Source organism: Vicia villosa, linkage group LG3 (assembly GCF_029867415.1).
Source record: "Vicia villosa cultivar HV-30 ecotype Madison, WI linkage group LG3, Vvil1.0, whole genome shotgun sequence".
Classification (NCBI taxonomy): domain Eukaryota; kingdom Viridiplantae; phylum Streptophyta; class Magnoliopsida; order Fabales; family Fabaceae; genus Vicia; species Vicia villosa.
This window is the reverse complement of record NC_081182.1, coordinates 54,933,336-54,959,899: the sequence shown is the minus strand read 5'-3', so window position 1 is coordinate 54,959,899 and position 26,564 is coordinate 54,933,336. Positions and strand designations below refer to the sequence as shown.

Below are 26,564 nucleotides of genomic sequence, written 5' to 3'. Positions count from 1 at the left end.
AACCCTTTTGGCAATCTTCCTTGCCTTAAATGCCCTACATCCAGGGATTTCAGTTGCATATCTCACTCTTACATCTTCAATTACATCATTCAATTTCATTTTGCTGCAATTTTTCATCCTATCAACAATTACTTTTGCAACCCATTCAGCTTTGGCACTCTTGTTAAAAAATTGTCTTCCACACTTGTGTTTAGCAAACAATGTCTTGATTTTAAATGTAGTTGATGTTAACACTTTACTACACAACACAGTGTAATTGTACTGTCCCTTCTCCATAAATGTTGCATCCCCTGTGCTTAGTTTGTGCTCAACATATATTTCAATATCACCTACTTCATTATGGACTGAAGCAGTCATCTCAAAAGCATCACTATCATCCCTAAATGAATTGGGGTCATTTTCTAGACTACCATCAACATGCTTCCACCATATCCTAACTTTTTTGTAGTCAAACCCAGGATCTATGGACATAATTAAATCACATGAATCAAAGAACGACCATGACCAAGTGTCTTGACCAGTAAAAGCATAAACTTCCCCACCCTCATAGGTCAGATTTGGATCTTTTGCAAAACGGCCCTTAGTGTAAAATATTACCTTAAATGTACCCATCCCTAAAAAAAATAGTGAAAACGACAATAAACATTGGACCCACAATGAACATTTTTTATAACAAACCAAGATTTTTAAAAGGGAAATATAATAATAGACAACTGGTCCTACCTCAGATTCAATATCGAGGGACCACAACACTATCACCTTTCAACCCTTGTCTAGGACCACAACACTATCGTGAGCAGCAAACTGTAGATTCTGCAACCATGACAAACTTAATCAAGTTAGCATATATAGAACATAGATTGTTAATGTTGGCGAAAGTGAATGGAAGTGTGGAGAGCAATTTCACCTTCTCTTGGGAAAAAAACCCTAGCAGAGAAATCTGGGAAAGAACACAAACCGTAAAAGAGGAATGAAGATGAAGAGATTGTAACTTTAGGTTTTTTTTACTAAGTTACTCTTCCAATTAACAGCTCAGCATATGTTATTTAAAAAATTAAAAAAAAGAATGTCAAATCATGATCCACGTAAGCGTCTGTTAAGTGGAATTGATGGCAGGGATGCATGATAGGGACGAGAAATATTAGAAGGACCATTATTCGAACAAAAATATTAGAGGGACGAAAACCATATTTTTGGATATTTACAGGGACCTAAAACATATTTAACCCTAAAAAAAATTCTCAATAAGTCAGACCGGATATTATTTTCGCATATTTCCTCGTGTTAATTTTAATTAACATGGTTTTTTTTCTCTATTTCCATTGCTTTAAAATTTGTTACTATTTTTTTCTTTACAATTTCTTTATGTTTTTTATAAACAAATTAGTATAATTATTTATTTTAATTATTTTTATTAGACAAAATTATATTTATTAATTTAAATGTATATTTGCATCAAATGCGCGTCCCGTATCAGAACCCGTGCGAACGCACAAGTTTATTACTAGTTTATTATACGATTGATTCACATATATTATAAAATAAATTCCTTATATCCACCATTACAGCCCGAGTCACATGCTCCAGCTTCCTTTGTATCACACTGCACGAATTTTACCCATTAATTCATAATTATATTCACCATATGATTGAAAACACATGGGAATACAGGAAGCAAGGGACATGAAAGCAAGGACACCCATGTTAAAATTTAAAACATGAAGACATAGTTACATTACAAAATTGTTCTTACAAGTTGTTTTACTTTGAAGAATATAAACAACTAGTAAAGTGCGGCAGCACGGGTACATTTATTTGATATTATATGTACAATTTGTTTATATTTTTATAATATTAAATAATAAATATAATTATATAAAGAATAATAATATTCATGCATTTGCACAGGTTAAAATAATTTTGTATGGTAGTTTTATTCTCAAATGTATATTAAAAGTAATATAAAAAAATTGCATAAATTTAAATGATCTTGTCCCGTTACATATTTGTTTAATATGATATAGATTTTATTTAAATAAACATGTATATATTTTATTGATAGTGCCCCGTGAGAAAAATAAAAAATTTGACATTTAAAAATAAGAATTTTGTGTCTCAAATAAAAACAATTGTTAATTAAAATAAAATATGTATTTTGCTAATAGTTTACAATGAGAAAATCGAAATATTGATATTTGAAAATAAGAGTTTTGTGTTTCAAATAAATATAATATTAACTGAAATAAAATAGGTATTTTGCCGATAGTGATTAATGAGAAAAGTATAAATTTTGACATTTGAATTTTTTTTCTAATAATTATGAATAATTTTGACATTTAAAAATAATATTTTTAATAGTTATGTTAATTTAATTTATTAATTTATTTATGTTTAAAAAATAAAAAAGAAAAGAGAAAATTGAGAGAGACAATTAAAATAAAAGTGAAAATATTGGAGAGAGAAAAGAAAAATGATAATTTGAAATGATTTGAAAGAAGGAGGGATATGTGTTGCCTTTTGGTTTGTTTGGAAGTTGAATAAAATGATAGATTATGAAAAGACAATTTAATTGTTTTTGCTTTGTAAACTATTAAAATAGAAAGGATAAATTGGATAGAATAGTGGACTCCTCTCTTTTTAATAGTATGATAGTAAACTAGGAAAGATACAAGTCATGCCAAGTGGTACAACTCCGCCTTCCAAGATAGAATAATATCCATATAATTTATTCACTGAAGAATGAAATATAAACTAAAATGATATGTGAAAAATTATGTTTTCGGTCAAAAATGAAAACTAAATACTTATACTCTTAATATAATCTTTTAATTTACATTTTATTATGAGGATGCATATTTTATAATCGTAGAATTTTCAGCAAGAACACATTACTATCCATATAAATTACATAATCCAAAGTGAAATATAAGTAACAATAGTATATAAAAATGTTGATTTATTTAATTAAGAGCTAAAACCAGTAAAATCTTCTTCTCACATAGTTTTTTTATATATATATTTCATTCTAAAACGTGTTTATTTTATAATCATAGATTTCTCAGCACATAGAAAACTTCTGTTCCAAAAAAAAAAAAACATTTTACAAAGTTAAAAAAAGTTATGCTTACAATTTCCAAATCAATACAAATTATTAGGTTTGACCTTCTTCGAATTATAAAACTTATTTCATCACATCCAAAAAAATAACCAAACTTAATCAAGAGGTTGGCTCAATTCAATTCAATCCAATCCAACGGGTGTGTATAAAATACATATATCCTTGTACAACATGAAACCAAAAGCATAGAAGGAATTAATTTTATAATCCACGAATGATTCTTAAAATTAGGGGTGTTCAAAACCAAATTAAATCAATAGAAAATTGCAAATTAAATCGAAACCGTAAAAAACCATATTTGGTTCAGATTTGTTTGAGTCATCTTTTAACAAAATCGTATGGTTCGATTTGGTTTGCGGTTTGTATTTTGTAAACCAAACCAAACCGCATTATGTTACAACCTAATTTTTACTTAACTCACATCCAATCCAAACTTAAACTTATTATACCCTAGCCTTATGATTACAAACAATTTTCTCATCCTTATACATATGAAAAAATTATTAGGTTTGATCTTCTTCGAATTATAAAACTTATTTCATCACATCCAAAAAAATAACCAAACTTAATCAAGAGGTTGGTTCAATTCAATCCAATCCAACGGGTGTGTATAAAATACATATATCCTTGTACAACATGAAACCAAAAGCATAGAAGGAATTAATTTTATAATATACGAATGATTCTTAAAATTAGGGGTGTTCAAAACCAAACCAAATCAACAGAAAATTGCAAATCAAATCGAAACCGTAAAAAACCATATTTGGTTCGGATTTGTTTGAGTCATCTTTTAACAAAATCGCATGGTTCGATTCGGTTTGCGGTTTGTATTTTGTAAATCGAACCAAACCGAATCAAACCGTATTATGTTACAATCTAACTTTTACTTAACTCACATTCAATCCAAACTTAAACCTATTATACCTTAGCCTTATGATTACGGATCTCATCCTTACACATATGATTTCAATTCTGATCTTTTAAAATCTCTAATAGCATTATCGCGTCTTCTTTGCCACATACATCTTCCCTCTTCTCTAATCTCTACTCTCTTATATTCTTTCTTTTTCACCTTCTCATTTTTATACAAATGTTCCACATTTCAGTTTCGTTTTTATCGCACATCTTCTTCTCTAACCTCTCAACTCTTTTGTTTTTTCTTCTTCATCTTCACTAATCTTTCGTCTCTTCTATTTTTTTCATTATAATAATTTTGGCTTAATTGTAACTTTAGTCCCTCCATTTTGTCTTTTTCTTGATTTTGATCCTTCTATTTTAAAAACCACTATTTTAGTCCCTTTTTAAGTTTTTTGTGCAATTTTCGTCCCCCTATTTTGCTTTTTTCTGCAAAATTAATCTCTATTGTTGTCCCTTTTCAACGTAAAACTCAAAAGGGGACCAAAATCGTGGTTTTAAAAATAGGGGGACCAAAATAATAAAAACATAAAATAGGGGGACCAAAGTTGCAATTAAGCCAATAATTTTTATATTCTTTTATGCTTATTATTTTATATTTATTATTCCACTTTTGTCTAAGTTAAATTATGAAAAGTTGTTGTCAAAATATGACGAGTTTTATTGTTATTTGATAGTGTATGAATGTCTAAATACAAAGTTATGTTCTCATCTATATGTGTATGTATGGTTCAATAAAATATTTGTAAAAAATCGAACCAACCGAACCGAACTAAACCACATTGATTTAGTTCGGTCCGTTTTTTTCTAAAAGTCAACCGAACCAAACCAAATCGTACGATTTTTTCTCTTGCAATTCGTATAATTTTTTCCGTCAAAACCGTTCAAACCACACACGAAGACCCCATAAAACTTGTAAGGAACATGATGTAGACAAGTTGTAAATTAATTTCTAAGCAACCATAGAGGTCATGGTTCGATTCAGTCTAAAGACCAGACTATAAAAGGTATTTTGCCTTTTTTTAATTATTTTTCTTTTACTAAATAATATTATTATTTTTATTGCATCACGTTACTTTGCAAAGTTTGAGTTCTTCCCTTTTCGTTTAACCTAGCAAAATATGCAGCAGTCTCTGTAATTCAAGCACGCAGGTTAGTATTCTGATTTCAATTTCTTCTTCACCATTCCTCCTCCTTCTACTTCGATTCTTCATACTTTTCCATCAATTTCATTTTAATTTTCAAAAAAAATCTCCATTGTTAGTTCTCGTGAAACGCATCTGAGGCCGCCGCGACAGTGATGCGCGCCGCACATAGCATCACTGCGGCGGCCGGAGGCCACTCCCCTCCGCCCCGTCGCGATTAACTACCTAGCATATGATTTTAATTCTGAAGTTGATTACTTTTTTTTTTGCAGGAAATTATATAGTAAAGAGTGTTGATGATTTGGCAATATGAATAAGCTATTGGACTTTGGGAAGAAAGCCCTCTTTTATGCCAGGGTACTTTCTGGATATGAAGAGCGGAGAATTCGGAAATTTAGGATGCAGCTTGAACAACGGGTTCAACAGGTTTAACATCTTATCTTATGAACCGTTTTACATTCTTGATTGAGTTAGTTTTGTTAACATATGAATGTTGTTAGTTGGGATTAGTTTTGTTCTCTTTTAGAAATCATATGAGATGATAACATATGAATGTTGTTAGTTGGGACTTGGGGATTTCATATGAATATGAGGCTCTTTGCAAATTGGAATAGCTAAGAGGAGAATCTCATTTTAGAGACAACGGAAAAACGGCGGAGAATCTACATTGGGGAATTGAAGTTGTAATGGATTTAATGGAGTAAGTTGGTGCATTTACTAGTTTCGGAAACATTTTTTATGCTTTGCGTTGGATGTGTGGTAAGATTAGATATCATAAAAATAGAAATGACAATATTAGAGAGAGTGTTGGAATGGGATAACACGTATTGTAGAAAAGATAGAAGATAGAAGATATGTAGCTTTGGTAGTAAGGGGAGTAGATCAGATGAATGAAGAGGAGTCAAAGAGTTAGAGGTAAAAGAAGACCTAGAAAATCTATAAGAAAAGCTATTGAGAAAAATTTAGAGATTAACAATGTGGAGAGAAGCATGATTCTAGATAGAACATTATGGCGATAGTTGATTCATGTATCCGACCTCACTTGGTGGGATAAGACTTGGTTGTTGTTTTTGTTTTTGTTGTAAGCATGCGTGGTCAGTTAGAGTTGTCACAAACATCTTAACCCATTATCATTTTCATCCATAGTCTGATTAAGGATCAACTTTTGTTTGAGCTGCTCTAACAATCTTATTAAATAGATATAAATAAAACAGGGTAGTTAAGATATTAACTCATAATATGTTTCCTCCTTGTTTCGAAGTTCCTACTTACTTACCTTGGGAAAATATGAATTTGACCTCATTTTTTGCTGCGGTGAAATGGGATTTCCTAGTTCATGACCATCTACTTGAGCTCTAAGACTTTCTTATATTTGTTGTCTTACTTGATCAATTTCTGATGTGGTATGATTTTCTCTGATCAAAAGGCACAAGCAAAGAAAGCAGCCATAAACAAAGTACCTGAGCAGATCATATTATCTGAAGTTCGTCGTATGGTTGAAGAAATGCAAGCTTTGAACAAGAAGCTGGAAGAAACGGTAAGTTGTAATCTCATGAAAATCTGAAACTTTAAGCATTTTTTTTTTAATTTGGAAATTTTCTTTGAAAATTTCAATCTTTTTCCTTCACTTGCGAATATGAAGGCACAATGTCTTCTAAACAAAAACATTCATTTGTTCTTGAGAAGATCTACTACGCCATTGCAAACTTCAGGATGAAATTCAATTTTTCCATAGTTATGCTGATTTTGAATTTGGATTATTCCTATTCTTTCATTTTGATTCTTTTTAGGGGTTAAAAATGGCATATTGTGATCTTTAGCAAAGTGCATGTTGTGATCTTAAGCTGTTAAATTAAGTTGTCATGTGGTATATGGTTTCGGTTCCTTAATGTACGCACTGCGATTGGTTCATCTGTAACAGGAGGTAGCCATTGAGGAATACTTCAAGCCTCTTGACCAGGAGGCTGAGTTTTTAATGAAAATGCAACTACAAGGGGAAGAGAAAACGTCGGATATGATGATGAAAGCACTAGAGGAACAAGCTATGCGTCGACAAGCTGAGGCAGAAAAAAGTACAAGTGTGCCTCAAATAGAAAATGTTGAAACCAACCTGAAGGAATCTGAGACTCTGGTGCAAACATGTATAGAAGAGGAAGAAAAAAATTTGAAGGACAATACGCATTAAATGGAGAAAGAAGAGAAGACTTTGAAGAACAATCTATTTGTATTATTTAAAATTGCATCTTGAGGTGCGATCATGTTAACTTCAACATTTTTTGAGGCAAGGAATGATTAAATAATTAATTTCATGCATGTTTTAAAACATGTAAAAACATGTAAATTTTGTCACAGTACCTATTTGAGTTCCTGAATGAACATGGATATCGTGAGAATTCAACTTCAAGTCTCGTCCGATTTACAACTCTTTGAGACATTGGGCATGTAGAGGCATGGCAATAGCAATCAATCTTTGGGATCAACATGGGATAACTTTGAATTTTGGTGATTTAGCAACTTTCTCTCCATCTCTTTCTTAATCAATTAATTTTCCCATTTAAATAATTTATTTTATTTACACATCTATGTTCTGAATACATTACCAAAGTTACCCAATGTATTTCCCCATCCTTTATAATTGGTATTGGTCTTACCATAAACATGGAGTTAGTCTTCTCAATTTCTGAAAAGCTATAGGGATCTCTTCATGTTTGATAGAGAAAAAAACACTTCCACTTGGTTCTCATCCCAACTATAAAATAGATTGGTGGTATGTAATGAAGTGATAAATAATTAGATTTTAACGTGGAATGAAGTAGAATGTAAAATAATTCAGTAAATTAAATCTTCTATTTCTGTTTCATCCAATTTGAGACCTACGTAATAGAAGAAATATTTAAATTTTAAAATTTAAATAATGGAATGAATCATTGTTCGGTTATGCTATGCTCCACTTCATTTAATTATGCTCCATTTTAATTCATTAATCCAAACACAACCTTACTCTCAAGTGACCGTTCCAACACCCAATTTAGAAAAACACTAAATTTGCCACACTCATGAAGGAGATATGTTTAAACTAACGATGGTAATTACATTTAGTGGAAGCCAATGATGGAAGACCACTTGTATTTATATGATTCACAGGAGCCAATCACTTAGAAGGATAAATCCGAGAAGACCGATAAAGATTGGGAGACATGGAATCAAAAAGCAGTAGTTATAAAGAAATTGCATTGATTGAAGCTTGTTCGAGCATGTATCAACATATATTAATGCATATGCGTTAAGGACAAAGCTTGAATCGTTTATTCAAGAGAAGATGTTAAAATTAAAATTCACATTGTTAGACGATTGGTGATGGTTGAGTACTAAAACGATCAAAACATGACCGAACATCTAAATGTGTTTAAAAGTATTGCAAATAAATTGAAGAAAATATAAATGGAGATAGATGTCGTGTTAAAAACACTTCTACTTCCTAGTTCCATGAGATTTGTGACATCCTAATGATCACTCTACGCAATTCTCTTTTAGACAGAATGCTTAACAAGTATTTGTTATTGATTATTTTTTAAATGAAGAATTAAGACGAAGGGAAAGAGTCTTGAACAAAAAGTTTGAAGTCAATGTCATTGTAAATAGATGAATGATTAGGAATTTCAAAAAAAGTGGTCATAAAAAAAATAATGAGGTAGATCAAAGTTTCACACTAGACTAAGTTGTTATTATCATGACATAACATATCATAGAGTTTGAGTGTAGATTCTTAAAAAGATTAACATACTAAAACACTCCGTCCTAACTATATCAGCCCAACAAAGAAAGAATATGAGACCGTTATTGGAGTTGTACCAATTAACGAGGATATATTTATTAAAGATGAAAGTTATATACGTTTAGTGTTGGATTATTGTATTTCAACAATTGACTTAGGAGGATCCTTTCAAGTAACTTCTCATGAAGGATTATTTTCATCATATAAAAAATGAGACTTTGTCATGGAAAATACATGCAACCATGTCACAAGCAACATTGTTGGCATTGATGGGGTGACTCGAGTTCTAGAGAATGAAAATAAGCTCGCGTTGAAGGATGTGATACATGTTCCAGACACGCATACAATTCTTATCTTGGTAGGAAAGTTAGATGATGTTGGAATGACAAATCAATTTGAAGCTGGTATATGGAAGCTCAGCAAAGGAATCATGATTGTTTCTCATTGAACAAGTAAAAATCTATATACATTATGCAGGGAAAGATAAATAATGTAAAGACCAACATTGCTCAAGACATAAGCGACTAGGTCACATGAGCAAGAAATGTTTAGAGATTCTTGCTAAATGCCAACCACTTGAATCTCGTGAAGATTGTTTAAAAGGAAAACAACACATAATATCTTTTCAAAGATTAGGAAATGCAAGAAGAAAAAAAGCATATTCTAGATCTTATTCATTCATATGTATTCTCAACATCTAAAAGGTCCCATGGTGGGACATAACACTTTGTTACCTTCATTGATGATCACTAATAGCCTTATTTTGGGGAATAATGTTAGTTTTATGTGTTTCTAATCAATCAGTGATAGCTTATAATTGATAATAATATGTGTCTTGTCTATGCATTTCACTTGGTTTGTATAGCGTAATATCAATTCTTATGACGAGTGGTGTCACGATAGTGCTCGAGTGTAGATTCTTATTAGAATTAAGTGCCAGAAGATGTTGCTGAAATCATGACACTTGAGAAATAGCTGAATGTTGGAAGATTCTGGGATACATGTTGCGTTGGCAAGAACAATTAAGGATGAAAAAACTTCAAGAAAAAGAAATTTGTCACTCATGTGCAGTGTACTATCATAGTACTACCTTAAAAAATGAATATAGTTTATTATTGGACCAATGTTATTGGATAAAATGAAGTTGGACCAAGGACCAAAAAGAATAACTATAAAAAGAAAGGAACCTCTATAATGAAAAAGACATTGAAAGTTGAGAAGGAATCCACCTAAAGAAAGAAAGGGTAGAACAAGAGTTGTTATCATCATCTTTCTCCCATATCCAATTTTGTGCAATCTAACGATAAGAGGGGTGAAACCAAAGATCACATTCAGTTGGAATGTTGCAAGGGAATTTGGTTTCTTCTTTAGGTTTGTCATTTTTATTCTTACTTGTTTAAGAATGTGTAACTTATTATATCATTATTCTATATTTTTATGCTCACTTTAAGTTAATCCTATTTTGTTGGATAATGTAAAATTCCATGAAGAAGTAATCTTTTGACTATGAATTAATGTGGTTTATGAATTATTAATTTAGTTCTTGTGAACACACATTTCTAACTTAATCACTTTTGACATACAAGATTAGGGTTACAAGGGTAAACATGACAAATTTTACTTGTAGTGCAATGATGCTAATGAGAGCTAAAATATTAGGTAACCTTAGTGATCTATTGTATATTTTCACGTTATTGGAAAACACCACAAAGTTAAGCCCTAGCTCACTTGACATGACGCCACTCATCACCATAGGCGCTAGATGAACTCATGGGATGAATCACTGCCCAACATATTCACATACTATGTTTCACACTCAATATACATTTTTTTGTTCTACAACCTAGTTACATTATACTTAATAAAAATATTTATTTTATCTCATGGGTTACTATGTTAGTTTAAAATGATTTATCAAAATGTTTAATGTAAATTCTCGTGGGATTGATACTTTTCTTATCACTTGATACTAGTTTGATTGTATATACTTGACCATGTGAAATTAACCCAAGAGATTTTTGGCGTTATTGGGGATTATGTCATTAAGCTTTGATTTTTCATTAAATATAGTTGGATAATTCATCTCATCATTTTATTTGTTTTATATCCTATGTGAAATGACAAGTTGAATCAGAATGTGCGCTTAGATTTCCCTTAAATATGGAGTCGACTCCAAGCCATATAAAGAACATTCAGAATCCTAAAGCTAGTTCAACAAACTTATTATATGTTTGAGGGACCCATTGTTCCTAAGTTCTAGCAAGTTGAACAAGAGGAATTAGAGGATTAGGTAGTTGAAAAAGAAGTCATGAAAAATTAAGACATCATTGGCATCACCAGTAACAGAGCAAGAAGCATCAATGACTTCATATTTTTTTATCCTAATTCCATGAATACTTATATCATTAGACCTAAGATTGTTGCATCACAAATCTAGTTTAAACCTATGATGCTTCAGATATTGAAAGCTATTGGACAATTCTCGTGTGATGTTATAGATGCCCCTCATTTAGACATGGCAACATAACTCGTACCCATGGATACTCACTTGAATCTTTCCCGAGTTTGAAAACTCACTTTGATTGGATTTGGATTTAGGTTTTCCCTAATTACAAAATATAGACATGAGTCAAGTAATGGAGACACTAGTACTCATCCAAACTTGCCCCTAAACTCGCCATATTTATATCAGTATGTATTTTATTATTTAGTTTTAATATTTTAGAATATTAGTTACATAATCAACACTTTGATATTTTGGTTTGTATGTTATTATTTAAAATATTTGAAATGTATGTTTACAATTTTTTGGGGATTGTTTTAATTTATTATTTATAATATAATTTAATATTGGAGAAATATATTATTTTTATTAAAAAATTGATGATGAGGGTGGGAATACCCGAACCTAACCTCAACCTACTTGAGAAGGGTTCGGGGTTCAATTTTTCATCCGCGGTGAGGATTGTGGTTAGTAACAAAGATTAATTAGGGATTCGAGCTTGGGACTGGGGGAGATAAAAATAGTCTCCACCCTACCCCATTTCCACGCCTACTCTCATTTGTATTTGAAACAAATTTTGGAAGTTGAAATGAACATCAAAGTGTCCGGGATCACTAATGATGCATTCAGAATCATATTATTTTCTTATTCTCTACAGGATCATGATAAAAGTTAGATAGAGGGGGAGATAAGTACTTCTCTCATGTCAAGAATGTCAATATGAGGAATGAGGTTGCTTTATTTCGATAAGGGGGAGATTAGTCATTATTTAACGCTTTGGTAAGAGTAAAGAAGTTGTTAAGGAAATGCCCCACCATGGTATTCCAATTTGCATATAATAAAAAAACATTTTTCAATGATTTAACACCATCTTCACAGAATATATCTTCATAGAATATGTTGGATGCATCCTCGAATGAAACCTTATTATACAAGTCATATACTGAAGGTTTTGAAGTAATCAAGAGTATATCGACAAACACCTACCAATGGCCAACAACAAGAACTAGACCTAATACTACTAACAAGACGCCAACTGGATATCATGAAATAAATGAGAAAACATCTATTACAACTCAGGTGACCAAACTTCATAACAATATTAAAGGAAAGTGTAATCTTACGACTAGTGCTCTTTGTGGTAGTTTCTCTACAACTGATAAAGGTGCACTTTATTGCTTAAGGGATTGTTACTTTTTCTTATTATCCTTGTGATAAAAATAATTGGGTACTAAGAAGAACTGTCGAGAATACTTGTTCCTTATCTCTACAACTGATGAAGATACAATTTATACACTAGCATAAAAATTATAATTACAAATTCTAAAAAAACTTCTATAAAATCTAAAGAAATTTTCAATAGACACATCAAAATTAAATCTAAGAGCTCAAAAATTCAATAATCAAATTTATATAATGTAAGGAGAAACTCGTTTCTAATAAACGGTATACAAAATCATTACTATATAACATTTAGCAAAATTAACCAAACAAAATAACAAATAATAAATACAAAAGAAAAATGTAACATTAAAATTGAATAATAATAACCTCAAGGTAGATGAAATAAATAATTTCAACACCATAAAAAAATTGAATAACAACAAGAACTAATTTATGATAAATAGAAAATTTGATTTTAAAAGTAAAGTTTTTCTAAGGTAGATTAAGGGATGCGAGGGGAATTCTTAGGATTTTCAAAGTTTCTTATTTCGAGTTGAGACATAAAGGATGTAATAATTTCAATTTCAATTTTTTCCACTTCTATAAAATGTGTTAATAAAAAAAGTGCATTTTACATGTTCAAACAAATCAACCGATTCACTAGTTTGTCTGGTAAATCGTTTGGGTCATACTAGTTTCCATTAAATCAATTGTATTTTTCAATTTTTTATCTTTCTAGTCGTTCTACTTGTTAGGGAGTCCGATGAAATCGGGAGCACCAATAGGACTAATGCTCCAGAACCACACGAGAGGGAGACACCACATCTCCACCTAAAACCTGTATTCATAGACAATGTGTGACTTTAATTACCCACACTTGCACCCAACGTTCTCCCCCACAAGTGTGACTCTCCCACACCCTATAAGTGGATCCTACAACGGATCCAGCTCCCGCTCTCAGACAAAGCCGAGCCACAACTCGGATATCACTGTTGGAGAGACCGGTGAAGTCGGGAGCACCAACGAGACCAATTCTCCAGAACCACCAAAGAGGGAGACGCTACATCTTAACCCAATACCTTAATGTGTTAGGTAAATGAGTTATCTCTCTCTTATAAATCTAACATTTCACCCATTCATAGACCATGTAGGACTTTAACCACTCACACTTGCACCCAACATTCTCCCCCACAAGTGTGAGTCTCCCACGTCCTAATAGGATCCAACACCAGATCCAGCTCCTGCTTCCTTGAGAGCAGGACTAATGCTCCAAGACCACAAGAGAGGGAGACGCCACATCTCAACCCAAAACCTTAAGGTGTTAGGTAAATGAGTCATCTCTCTTATAAATCCAACATTTCACCCATTCATAGGAAACATGAGACTTTAATCACTCACACTTGCACTCAACATTCTCCCCCACAAGTGTGATCCCCCACATCCTATAACACGATCCTACACCGGATCCAGCTCCTGCTCCTCCACAAAGTCAAACTACGACTTCGATACCACTGTTGGGTTGTCCGGTGAAGTTGGGAGCACTAACGGGACCAATGCAACTCTCGCTCCCTACACCAAACCGAACCACATCTCTGATACCACTATTGGAGAGTCGGGTGAAGTCAGGAGCATCAATGAGACCAATACTTCAGGACCACAAGAGAGGGAGACACCACATCTCAACCCAAAACTTTAAAGTGTTAGGTTAATGTATTCTCTCTCTTATGACTCCAATATTTCACTCTTTTATAAATAATGTGAGACTTTAACCACTAACACTTGAACTCAACACTAACCTCATTGCCCGATCAAGCTGAATTTTAAAATATCAGTTTTATACATATAGTTTACTACTTTTGATGATAACTAGTCCGCGGAATCATTTTCCAAACTTCGTCCTACATCATATATTTTGAGAAGCCAATAGCCGTGCTAATTGGTTTAGAAAAGTATGAGATTTCTTCTTCTACGGGTGTAACCACACACATGTCCTCTCAATCATAACTTCTTAGATAAGGTGTTTGGAGACGTCTTTGACACTTAATGCTTCCAATTTTCTTTTCCACTTTTGTTTTGTATTAAATAAAAATACAAATATTAATAAATGATGTTATATTTAGGAACGAAAACAGTGAATAATCTTTGCCAAAGTCAAATTCAGTTAGGCCTAATTATGATGGCTAGCATACTTTCCTAATCAATGCAGAAGAATCAGGTAAAATAAACAGTGATTGACTAAAAAGCCAAGGAATTGGAATATGAAGTTGTACACAAGTTAGAACATAACATCCACGTTATCATGTGAAAATGGCCCTTAATTCCTAATAAGTTGGCACCCGTTATCATGTCTGTTGTTGGAATTTGTACATTCAAATCTTTGGGCTCACCCACATTCAAATCTAAAGAATGGAATAACCAATGAAATTTGGGACCAATCTTTTCAAATTTGAATCCAATTGAATCACTTAAACTCCAGGATTAAGAATTTAAATAAATCAGATCAACTAACAGAAATTTACGATCTAATCTACCTAGACTTAAGTCAAGCCAGTTTTTTTAATAAAAAAAACATAATCTTTTTATAAATTTATTTATTTAAAAATGTTAAGCCTTCTGTTATAAAAAAAAGTTATTTAAACTTATCAAGCCCACATATTAAAATAAGGGTCATGCTAACGAGTGCCCTAGGGGCACTCTTTAAGCATTCTAATTAAAGAATATATTCTATAGAAAAGTTAACAATTTCAATTTCCGAGGCAATTAATACACATATTATCAATAAAAACTTGCTATTTTAAGGCCTTAAAGAGTATATTATTATATTATATATTGAATTTTGAATTAAAATACAAAATAAAACTTAATTATGTTAACAAATTTATGCTAATAAACTAAAACACTTTATGAGAAATATCATAAATTATTTTTATAAGTTTTCTTATATAAATAGTCTCACAAAATTTATGCTACTAGATAAACTCGTATAAATGAATGCAAACAAACTTTAGTATATAGATATTTTATATATTTAGTTTATATAAATATTAATTGAATTTTTATTCACGTATATTTAAATAAAATGAGTTTTTAAGTAAAATGATAATTTAAAAAGGTCGAAATTATATGTAAAAATAAGTCTATATAAGTTTCATATCAGACTTAGGCATTAATATTTTTAGCATGTTAGACTTAGACTATAAATTATATCTCGGCCTAGCATATTTTGACCTTTCTTCATGGGTAAAGATAAAACTGGAATTAATCTGTCGAAATAATTGATTTTCATTTTTCCTTGTTTTTATTTATATATACCGTTTTAAAAGTTCAATGATATATTTATTATAAATTCATCAATAATATTATTAATTATTTTTTATATAAAGAGAAATTAATGAAATAGTAAAAGAATAAAAATATTATAGAAAAATAGTGCATAACTTATAAACTATCTCATTGCAGATGAACATTTAGCTGATAATTTATAAATTAGATAATGTCAGAAAAATTATAAATTACTTGATTGAATTAAAATATTTTCAATTATTTGATAACTTTTTATAAACATAAAATATTTAAAAAGTATTAAAACTTTAAATTATAATAATAAATAAAATTTTGAGAGAATCGTTCTGCGTCGTTCGAAATGGCAATGACGAAATGTCTAATAGTAAGTATCGCACAAAAAGGCACATGGAATAGAAGAGACATCACCCAAATAAAGGGCATCAAGTTCCGACCTCCAAATCTGATCAAGAGACCAACCACTTAAGGCGGCATGTCTCATGGAAACAGTTTTAACCATCTGTCATATATAAAGCACAGCGTACGTCATTTCATGTATTCTCTCATTCACACACGTAAACTAATTTTTCTCTCATTAATTGACTTGAGTGTTTGAGTGCTAACCTTGTAGGTCCACCTCCGCTTTGCCATACCTCAAGTTCACTCCACCACATCAGAGCACAAGTCTGTTTAATCTACACATATATTTGGTTCTAGTACATAACAATGACACTGGCCATGGGAGTCGACTTCTAATTCTCACAAATTTCCATGAAAAACCACCATCTCTTCACCATGATCTCAGATCATCATTCTTGTCCCTTTTAGAGAATCTATATCTTCCTGTCAAAGGTCATTGATCAAACCTCTATTGTCATATTAGCATCAAAAGTGACCCACTCAATCGACAAACGCAATAATAGTGTCACACCAACTCCTGATACCGGAGTTCCATATCTCGTAAGGAAGGTTCCACTTCTCCCATAGATTGAAAATTCTTTGCTCATAGGTACCCCTCTCACGATTCCAACGTCGCAAAATTTAGCACCTCCAACAATGGGATAAGGAGCATGTCAAGCTCTTACAACCTTTCAACCTCTTCTACAACCGTTCTAAGGTCATACTTTGAAGTAACATTTTTCACAACCTATAATTCCTGGTGTCACTATCGAGAAAAATGCATAGTCGCCGCTGAACTTTATTTATTCCAATAAGGGAAATGAAATATCCAGGAAACCTCAAACAGGGAAAGGATGGTCTCGCAACCAAGAGAATGGTACGAAAGGATGGTCTCGCGTCCGTAGTAATATATGAGATCCACTATTGTTGTTTCTGATAAAAAAAGGTGTGCTATTTGATGCTTACTTGCTAAGGGAATGCATGCAATGAGTTATAAAGGGAAATAAAGGGTTTTAAATGATTGAGCTCGCCAAGATTGTTTGAATACTATGCCTACGTATCCCTAACATGCAATAGAGAAATCAGAGCTCCGTAGTTCTTCCCATCAGTTTTTGTTTGTTTTGTGTTTTTTAATGGGTGGCGTTAACGTTCGCACTCTAGCATTAGACACGACCTTTGATGCGGTAGAATGAAAATAACTTACCCCAAAACGAGAAAAGCAAACGAGGCAGAGAGTTTCTGTTTGTTGGTATTTTTGTCAGGAAAATATCTCAAGTAGTGCTCTTAAGCAAGAGATACATTAATACTTCTTCTTTAATTGTAAAAGAGTTTGAATTTAGTTAAGTGTTTTGAATTTGTGATTAAGAACAGAATTTTAGTTTTATGTACAAAAGAAAATGATGTGAAAAAGGAAATTTCTAGCTTATTATTGTTATGTACAAGTTCTACCTAATGTTTAGGATTTTTTAAAGAGGATTATCTACTTAATATTGTCATGTTAGTGATTGATAGAAATTAAGCTAACATACTATACTAGACCTAATCCTAAGATTCTAAGAGGAGCATGTAAATGGGAATCAAAATTGCAAAATTAAAGTTATTTGAATTAACTTGTAAAAAAAAAAAAGAAAATTATTATCTAAGAAAATTACAAAATTTGACAATTTGTCTCCCTATAAAATAAAAATAAAGCGTGATATCATAGAAAAAAAAAAAAAGAGTAAATTAGCATTTTGGTTTTCATGGTATAAGATAAGACAATTTAGTCTTTTAATTTTGTCGTTGTTATTGTTATAGTCCTTCAAATTTATTATATGAAGAAAATCCACTCCTATAACTTAAAATTTAAAGTCACGTATGCATGAACATTTCTAGCACACATTTAAAATGATTGACCATAATTAGAAATTTACATCACGATATTTATTGAAGATTTTTTTCTTTTCAAAAAGTCTAATCAATCATAATTCCAAGGGGTCTCAATATTAGAGCATCTTCAATGGTAGTATTTTGTTTTGAGTTCTCCACCTAGACATGCCACATCATAGTACCATTGCATTGCAATGCAACTATGAAAAAATTGTGGTACCCAATCAAATTAGTTTATGAGGTAAAGTTGTGGGCCCAATAATAACTTTTTAGAATTATACAATTAAAATAAAAATTATAAAAATTATTTTAAGATGATGTGGCTAGTGGGACCCATAAAGAACCCAAAAATGGGTTACACCATTGGAGATGCTCTTAGAAATTTACATCACGATATTTATTGAAGATTTTTTTTCTTTTCAAAAAGTCTAATCATCATAATTCCAAGGGGTCTCAATTTTTTAGAAGCCCTTTTATATATTAGTTATGTTTCAACCATAACAAAATAATTAGAGGTCCTATTTACCTTCGTTTTAATAGTGGTAAAGATTTACGAGGTCCTATTTAATTAAAATTTAATTATAAAAAATTTGAGACCCTGTGCGGTAATCCACCTTACACGCCTCAAAGACGACCTCGCATAATTCATCTTTTAAAAATAAACTAAATGAATTAAATTAAAGAGATATTCTAATTAAATATATAAAAAATAATCTATGAAAAAAATGGCATATGAAATTGATTTATCAACCTCATGAAAAAGTAACATATGCTCACTATACCAATTTTGTCTTTTAGCAGCACCCATACTAAAGCGCTTTTAGTAAAAAACGCTGGTATAGGTTGCGCTAAAAACAAAATAAAAAAACACGCTAAAAAAGCGCTCTTATAGGCTGGGGTACGAAAGCGCTTTCAAAAAGCGCTCTTATAGTGGGGGGGTACGAAAGCGCTTTCTGAAAGCGCTCTTATAGGGGGCTTATGAAAGCGCTTTCAAAAGCGCTCTTATAGGGGATGGGGTACAAGAGCGCTTTTATCCTAAAAAGCGCTGGTATAGCCTTAGTTACGAAAGCGCTTTTCAAAAGCGCTGCCATACCCTTTTTAAAATTAAAATTTTTAAAAACAAATTATACTAAACGCGCTTCATCGTTTCCAAATCCCTAATTTCTTCATTGCTGCCCACAGAAAACTGAAAATCTTTGAACTCAGAAAACTCAGAAAATCGTTTCATCTGAAAATCGAATTGAAATCGTTTCCATCGTTGCCCACCATTTCAACTCAGAAAACTCACCATCTCATAAAATCGTGAGCCACCATTCTCCGTTCTCAATCGTCTTCTTCTCATCGTCTTCTGCTCTTTGCTTGTTCTCATCGTCTTCTTCTCAACGGCACTGCTCGTCGCTTGTTCAACTCTGGGCTTTTGTTCAGATTATTCGAGAGACACATACAGGTAAAGGTTCTTTCTCTGAGATACATTCAATTTACCTACTCTGTGGTTTAGACTATTTAGGAGTTTTGGAATTGTCATACCCCAAAATTTGCCCATACTATTTTTCTTGTACAAATTCAGATCAATGCACAAAGCTCCTAGAACACTCCCATACCTCAAAAATTGAGAGAGATAGGCCTTATCAAAGTTGAGCTATTTCGGAGGGAAAAATGTGAAAGAGTTTAAAGATTTTTACAAAGAGGCCCAAGTTATTAAGATCCAAGCTTGATCCACAAGTCACCCAAGGCCCCAAGTTCAAATACCACGAATTTTTAACATTTATTTAATTTTATATGGATTTTTTATTCATTTAAAATTAACATAAATCAAAAGATTCAAAGAGAAAATCAAAGATTTGATTTTCCTCCAAATTTCAATCATCATTAATCATCAAAATATCCAATAATCACTACAAAATTCGTGCAAAGCAAGTGTGTGAAGAAAAGATTGAGTTTGGACGAATTTGGAAACATATTTTCCAAAATTTTCAATCAAATTTTCTTAAATGACAATCAAGGATTCATCAAGATTCTCCTCAATTTTGTTAACCTAATCTCTTCACCTATATATATACAACAAACACAGAGCATTAGGTTACGAATTTTTGCTCTCAAGAACCCTAATCAAGCTCCAAAAACTTCAAGAAAATTGGAATTCGGATTTGAAGTAGCAGGGCAATTCAACGAGATTTAAAGGTCCATAAACATTCCTTGAGTTCTCCTGAGGCTATTCAGATCATCTCCAAGTCCTTGCACGACCAGAATCGTTCCCTAAAACTCACGGTATAAAAGATAAGGATTTTTTTTAGCGCTTTAGAAAAGAGCGCTGTAGAAACGTTTCTGCAAATTCTCAATGAAGGAGATGAAGCGTGGCGCGTGGTGATTGGTCCGTTTTGAAATCCAAAGCGCGCGCAAATCTTCTTTGGTGCTTCAGGATCCAGCGCATCAAGATGCATGCACGTATGGTGGTCCCTCACGCAACAGCCGTCAGATCTTATCCAAGGTAGATCCAACGCATTTGGAAGCGAGGGTGTACCATGCTCATCAGCGCGCGGCCACATTGGATCATAAGTTAAGCTTTTTTGAATTTGTTTTAATTTTAATTGCACAGCCTTTTATTAATATATATATATATATATATATATATATATATATATTATTTCACTTCAAATAAATTTATTTTAAATGCATAAACTATATAAAAAATATATAAAAACTTTATAAAAACTTTTTATATATTTATTTTATTGTTTAATTATTTCATTTAAATCATTAATGTTTATTATTATTTTTTATTTAAATCATTACATTCATATATTTATTTTATTTTCACATAATTCATATTTAATTCTTTAATTCATAAAGATCCTTAAAAAATTTCATAAAAATTATTTTTTCACTCAATTTAATCTTTTGTCCCGATTTAATTAATTAGGTCGCAAGACCAATAATTAATTAAATCGATTTATTATTATACTCCATTTGAATCTTAACCAGGGTTTATGCTACACTGAGAAATATGTTTCTTTTATGCCTTTTCAGGGTTATCAACATGTTTCCTTCCGACAACGCGCCCGATCAAAAACCCAGAGCTAAGTACCTTATCTTTAAAGTTTATTCTGTTTCTATTTTTTTTAGGGTTTGTCTTGCCTTCATACTTTTTGCCTTTGCCTGTTTCAGGGGTACCTTCGAGACTTCTCGCCAACCATATCAGATCAAATTCGAAGCTAAGTGCCCATTTGCTTTATTTATTTTAAATTTCTTATTCTTTATTTTTAGGGTTAATTCTGTTTGCCTCCGAACCGATAATGCACTCACCCTTCTGTTTATTCTTTCTTTTCCAATTTTCAGGGTTTTTCGATTGCCGAAACTACGAGTATTGGTAACCCTAAACCTTAACCCTGATATTTTCTGTCTTTTATTATTACTTATGCCAAACCCTATTGGGGGATCCACTGGTTTCATTTTCCCCTTCCCCATATTGCTATTATTACTGCTTTATGTTAAACTGCGTGGTTAGTAATCTTAGGGAGTGCAAGCCTTGTTAATTGAATTAGAATAACTAATTACAAGATAATTTAATTAAATTGACCACGTGATTGTTGCACACACGCACACTTTTGGGGTAACCTCTCTGTTGCATGTTGCCTTGTTGCCTTGTTGCCTTGTGTTGTTTTGCAGAATAGCCAGTCCCTCGAATACGAGGATACCTTAGCCAGTTGCCTCGATAAAAAGGTCATGCGACCCTAATGATGCTGCCTTAGATACACTAACATGACCTCGACCCTCGGAAGTTGCCTACGAAAAAGGCTGAGGTATCCTATGGTTGCCTACGAATAAGGCTGTTCTGGTCCTTCCCTTAGACTACCTGCCTCCCTATGGCATGGGTCAGTCTTTGGCGAATGATAACGCGATGACCCTTCAACCTCCAAATGAAAGGCTTCCTGCCCTCTATGGCATGGATAGACCCTTTCACCCTGAAAGGCTAAAAGAATTCTTTTTTTTCAAATTATAAGGTAATTGCCCCTAATTGCCTTGCTCTGGCTAAAATGTCTTTTATCAACTTTTTCTTAAACAAACACTATCAAGGCTACGCTCATTTACGAGCTAAAGTCCTTGTTTCTTCATCTTCTACACATTTCTAAACTTTTGGTTTCAAAACGAGCAAAGCAATTAAGAGCCCATGGAAAACCATGGATGCAAAGGGTGCCTTACACCTTCCCTCTGCATAATTATCCCCCGAACTCAGTTTTTCTCAAAAAGGTTTTTCTCTGTTCTTTTAGCCTTTTTAATTTAATTTGGATAAAATAAAAGTCGGCGGCGACTCTTGCTTAACCGCGACATTTCGATATAAAGTCAGTTCACCGTATTACAGGAATGCATATATTTTCCCTACTTACGCATGTGAGTTTCTTGTATTTCTTCATTCATAACACTATATTGTTCTGTACATAGATATAGATTGTGATTTGGGTTCCGTAAATTTTTTTCAAAGTTAGTCATGATCCTGTGTTGCCAATATGAGATTCTTTGCTACCTTGAATTTGTTAACAAAGAAACTTGTTTAGTTCTAGTAAACTCTGTACACTTAATGTGAGAATTTGTTTGTATACTCTTTGATTCTTGTTTGTTCAATTACACTTCTCATGTTATAGGTTCATTGCTTTGTTTTGTTTGGGGGTGCATTTTAGTTTTCCTCATTATTTCAACATGCAGTACTTGTTTCCACTTTTCACTTTATTTATTCTATGCTTTTAGGAGAAATAGAGGGAAGTTAACTTTCTATATGGGCACAACAAATAATGAAACTTTCTGCTGTTGCATCCATTAGAAGTCAGAATATAGAAATCTATATGAGGCAATTTTGAATGTTGTGTCTTGTAGCCATTGCTTTAACTTGTTCCTCTTCCATAACTTAAGGTCCACACAGCATACTTGTGCCATAATTAACAACGTGCCCAAGCATTTTGTGAGTTGTTTCAATTAGTGGTTAATAAGAAAATGACTTGTCATTTATAATGGCAAACATTAATATTATTGTTTTTTATTAGATCATCTAGCTAGCACATTATTCTTAACCAATATTTAGACATCATTATCACCATAAGCCACAGTTACGTAGACAACTAATGAAACCTCCAACTTGACCCTTCTCTTTGGATTGATAATAAGTTTTATCTAGAGGCCACCAGAAGTTAGAGGTACATTTGCTTACTTTATGAGACTTATCATTATGATTTGCCACATCTTAGTTGTTTTCTCCTTGTTAAAAGGGTGTAAGGTGGTTTTTTCTTAATAGGTTGGTGTAGTGGCTTCCCGGTTTCTAAGTTAATTGATTCAAAGGTGGTTGGAATTGATCTCATGTTTTGAAGTGGAATTAAGTCATATTTTGTATTGATATTATTTGATTTTGATTCTAAAGACATCTTTGAGCTTTGATATTTGAATATGCATGATTTTGGTTGATCGATAGATCTTTTGGCTATGGTTGAGTTTACTTTCTTTCATCTTGAACTTGTTTGAAGTGAATTTTGAGAGCCAATTTATACGTATATCATGGCTGTCCGGGATGTTGGTTTAGGGATTTAGAACTTGTTTTGAACCCAATTTCTCATGGTACAATGTGACTTCTTGCATCTTGTTTCATTTTTGGTTTGAAAATTGTGTTAGTTTGTGAGTTTACTTGAATTTGAATGCATTTGACATAATGATACAATGCTGATTTTTTTAAGCTATGGATTATGACCTAATTTTTATATTCTTCAATTAAGTTTTTTATTTTATATTTTTTAGGAATATCTTTTCTAGATAGGGGTTACTTGTGAAGAGTGAAAGTTTAATCTCATTCAAGAAGTTGCTTTCTACTATACAGGTAATTAATTGTTCTCTCTCGCCAAAGTAATATGTTGCGTTTTATTGCTTCTGATTCATTCCGTGTATCCTTTGCGTTTTGACAGAAACGCATTATACCGTTATGTTCCTTAATAATTAGTTGTTTTTGTTTAGCTTAATTAATTAAGACATGAGTGTAATACTCATTATTCCGACATGTGGAATATTCTCTGATTTTTAAGTGATGAACTTACTAACTTTGTAACTTTTAGATTATATTAAGTAATACTCATTATTCCGACATATGGAATATTCTTGATGTCAATTTCGTTAATCGTTAAGTGATGAACTTACTAACTTTGTGAATTGAATTCGCCATAGGGGTTACTTGTGAAGAGTGAAAGTTTGACCGTTTTTGTTTAGCTTAATTAAGACATGGATAAGACATGGATGAATTCAAACCGATTGTCGAAAGAGTACGAGAAAGGGGTATGGAAATTCGTTGAGTTTGCGGTTGCGCACTCCGAAGACCCGCTTCGAATGTCGTGTCCTTGCTTGGGTTGCTGTTATGGGGGTAAGGTTGACGGGAATAAGTTGGCATCCCATTTACTACGGTTTGGAATTGATAGAAGTTATACATGTTGGACAATGCATGGTGAGAAAAGTAACAGGAATGCTGAGTCGAGTTGTAATAGGAAGTATGCTTCAAACGACGATTGCACAGACACATACGATTGCGATCGAGTCGAAGAGATTGCAGAAGCGCTTGAAGAAGATCTTGCGGATTGTCCCAAAATGTTTGAGAGGTTGGTAAGCGATGCAGAGAAACCGTTGTATGATGGTTGTTCAAAATTCACAAGATTGTCTGCGGTGTTAAAGTTGTACAACTTAAAGGCGGACAATGGATGGTCGGATAAAAGTTTCACAGAGTTATTAGCCCTTATGAAAGATATGCTACCAGAGGATAATGTTCTTCCCAATCGAACGTATGAAGCCAAAAAGATGTTGTCCTCTATTGGCATGAGCTATGATAAGATACATGCATGTCCAAACGATTGCGTTTTGTTTCGAAACGAGTATGCAGCGTTGAATGAGTGTCCTAAATGTGGTGCCCCTCGATATAAGAAAAAGTTGTCTCCTGCTAAAGTCTTATGGTATTTTCCTATAATTCCGAGATTTAGACGCATGTATCGTAGTGAGACCGATTCAAGACACTTGACTTGGCATGCAGATGAAAGAATTATTGATGGAAAGTTGCGACATCCGGCAGACTCACCACAATGGATGAAAGTTGATACTGATTATCCTGAATTTGGAAAAGAAGCAAGAAACCTTCGGTTGTCATTGTCTACTGATGGGATGAACCCGCATGGTATTCAAAGTATCTCGCATAGCACATGGCCTGTGATTCTTATGATCTATAACCTACCTCCGTGGCTATGTATGAAGCGTAAGTACATGATGTTATCTATGCTAATTTCTGGGCCTAAACAACCAGGGAATGACATAGACGTATACTTGGCACCCTTAATCGAAGATTTAAAGTTTTTGTGGGAGAACGGTGTGGAGGTTTACGATGGGTATAGGAAGGAAAGTTTCAACTTGAGGGCTATGTTGTTTGGAACAATTAATGATTTTCCAGCATACGGAAATCTATCCGGGTACAGCAATAAAGTTCAAAAGGCGTGTCCTGTTTGTGAAGACGAAACCGATACGACACGATTGGAGCTTTGTCAGAAGAATGTCTTTCTCGGTCATCGTAGATTCTTAAATTCTAATCATCACTACCGTGGGTGGAGAAAAGCATTCAATGGAAAGGCCGAACATGGTACAGCCCCGCCTTTTTTGTCAGGTGATCAAATTTTTGAAAAGGTGAAAGATGTGAGCACTCAGTTTGGCAAGCCTTTTGCACATTCACTTGTCAAGGGTGGGTGGAAGAAGAAGTCAATTTTTTTGAACTTCCATATTGGAAGTTGCTGTACGTAAGACATTTCCTGGATGTTATGCATATTGAAAAAAATGTATTTGACAGCGTCATAGGTACGTTACTCAATATACAAGGAAAGTCTAAGGATGGCCTTAACATAAGGAAGGATATGGTAAACATGGGAATGAGAACTGAATTGGGACCCGTGACGAAAGGAAGACGAACATATCTGCCACCTGCTGTTTACACTCTATCTAGAAAGGAGAAGAAAACATTGTGTAAGTTCCTCGGTGAAGTTAAAGTTCCAGAAGGCTACTCTTCAGATATTAGAAGACTTGTGTCCATGAAAGACCTCAAGTTAAAGAGTTTGAAGACGCATGATTGCCATGTTATAATGGAACATTTTTTACCAATAGGTATACGTTCTATTCTGCCAGAAAAAGTAAGAAGCGCAATAACTAAGCTGTGTTTCTTCTTCAGGTCTATTTGCAGTAAGGTGGTCGATCCCGCGATCTTACCAACATTGCAAAAAGAGATAGTTGTTACTTTATGTGATCTTGAAATGTATTTTCCTCCCTCGTTTTTTGACATAATGGTTCATCTAGTCGTTCATCTTGTGAAAGAGACACAATTGGGCGGACCAGCTTATA

The 26,564-nt window shown here is 32.8% G+C and overlaps 1 protein-coding gene across 1 annotated transcript; it reads left to right on the top strand.

Moving 5' to 3' along the window:
- The first annotated feature begins 5,062 nt into the window (after positions 1 to 5,062).
- LOC131655780 (uncharacterized) lies at positions 5,063 to 7,513 on the top strand. The gene is made up of 4 exons (XM_058925589.1): positions 5,063 to 5,185; positions 5,451 to 5,604; positions 6,605 to 6,715; positions 7,100 to 7,513. The coding sequence occupies exons 2-4, from the start codon at positions 5,488 to 5,490 to the stop codon at positions 7,361 to 7,363; spliced, it is 492 nt and encodes a 163-aa protein (XP_058781572.1). The 5' UTR covers positions 5,063 to 5,185; positions 5,451 to 5,487; the 3' UTR covers positions 7,364 to 7,513.
- Positions 7,514 to 26,564: the final 19,051 nt, after the last annotated feature.

Coding starts and splice junctions, on each gene's coding strand:
- LOC131655780 (XM_058925589.1), top strand. CDS start 5,488: ATGAATAAGCTATTGGACTTTGGGAAGAAAGCCCTCTTTTATGCCAGG. Junction 5,605..6,604: donor TTGAACAACGGGTTCAACAG/GTTTAACATCTT, acceptor TCTGATCAAAAG/GCACAAGCAAAGAAAGCAGC. Junction 6,716..7,099: donor ACAAGAAGCTGGAAGAAACG/GTAAGTTGTAAT, acceptor CATCTGTAACAG/GAGGTAGCCATTGAGGAATA.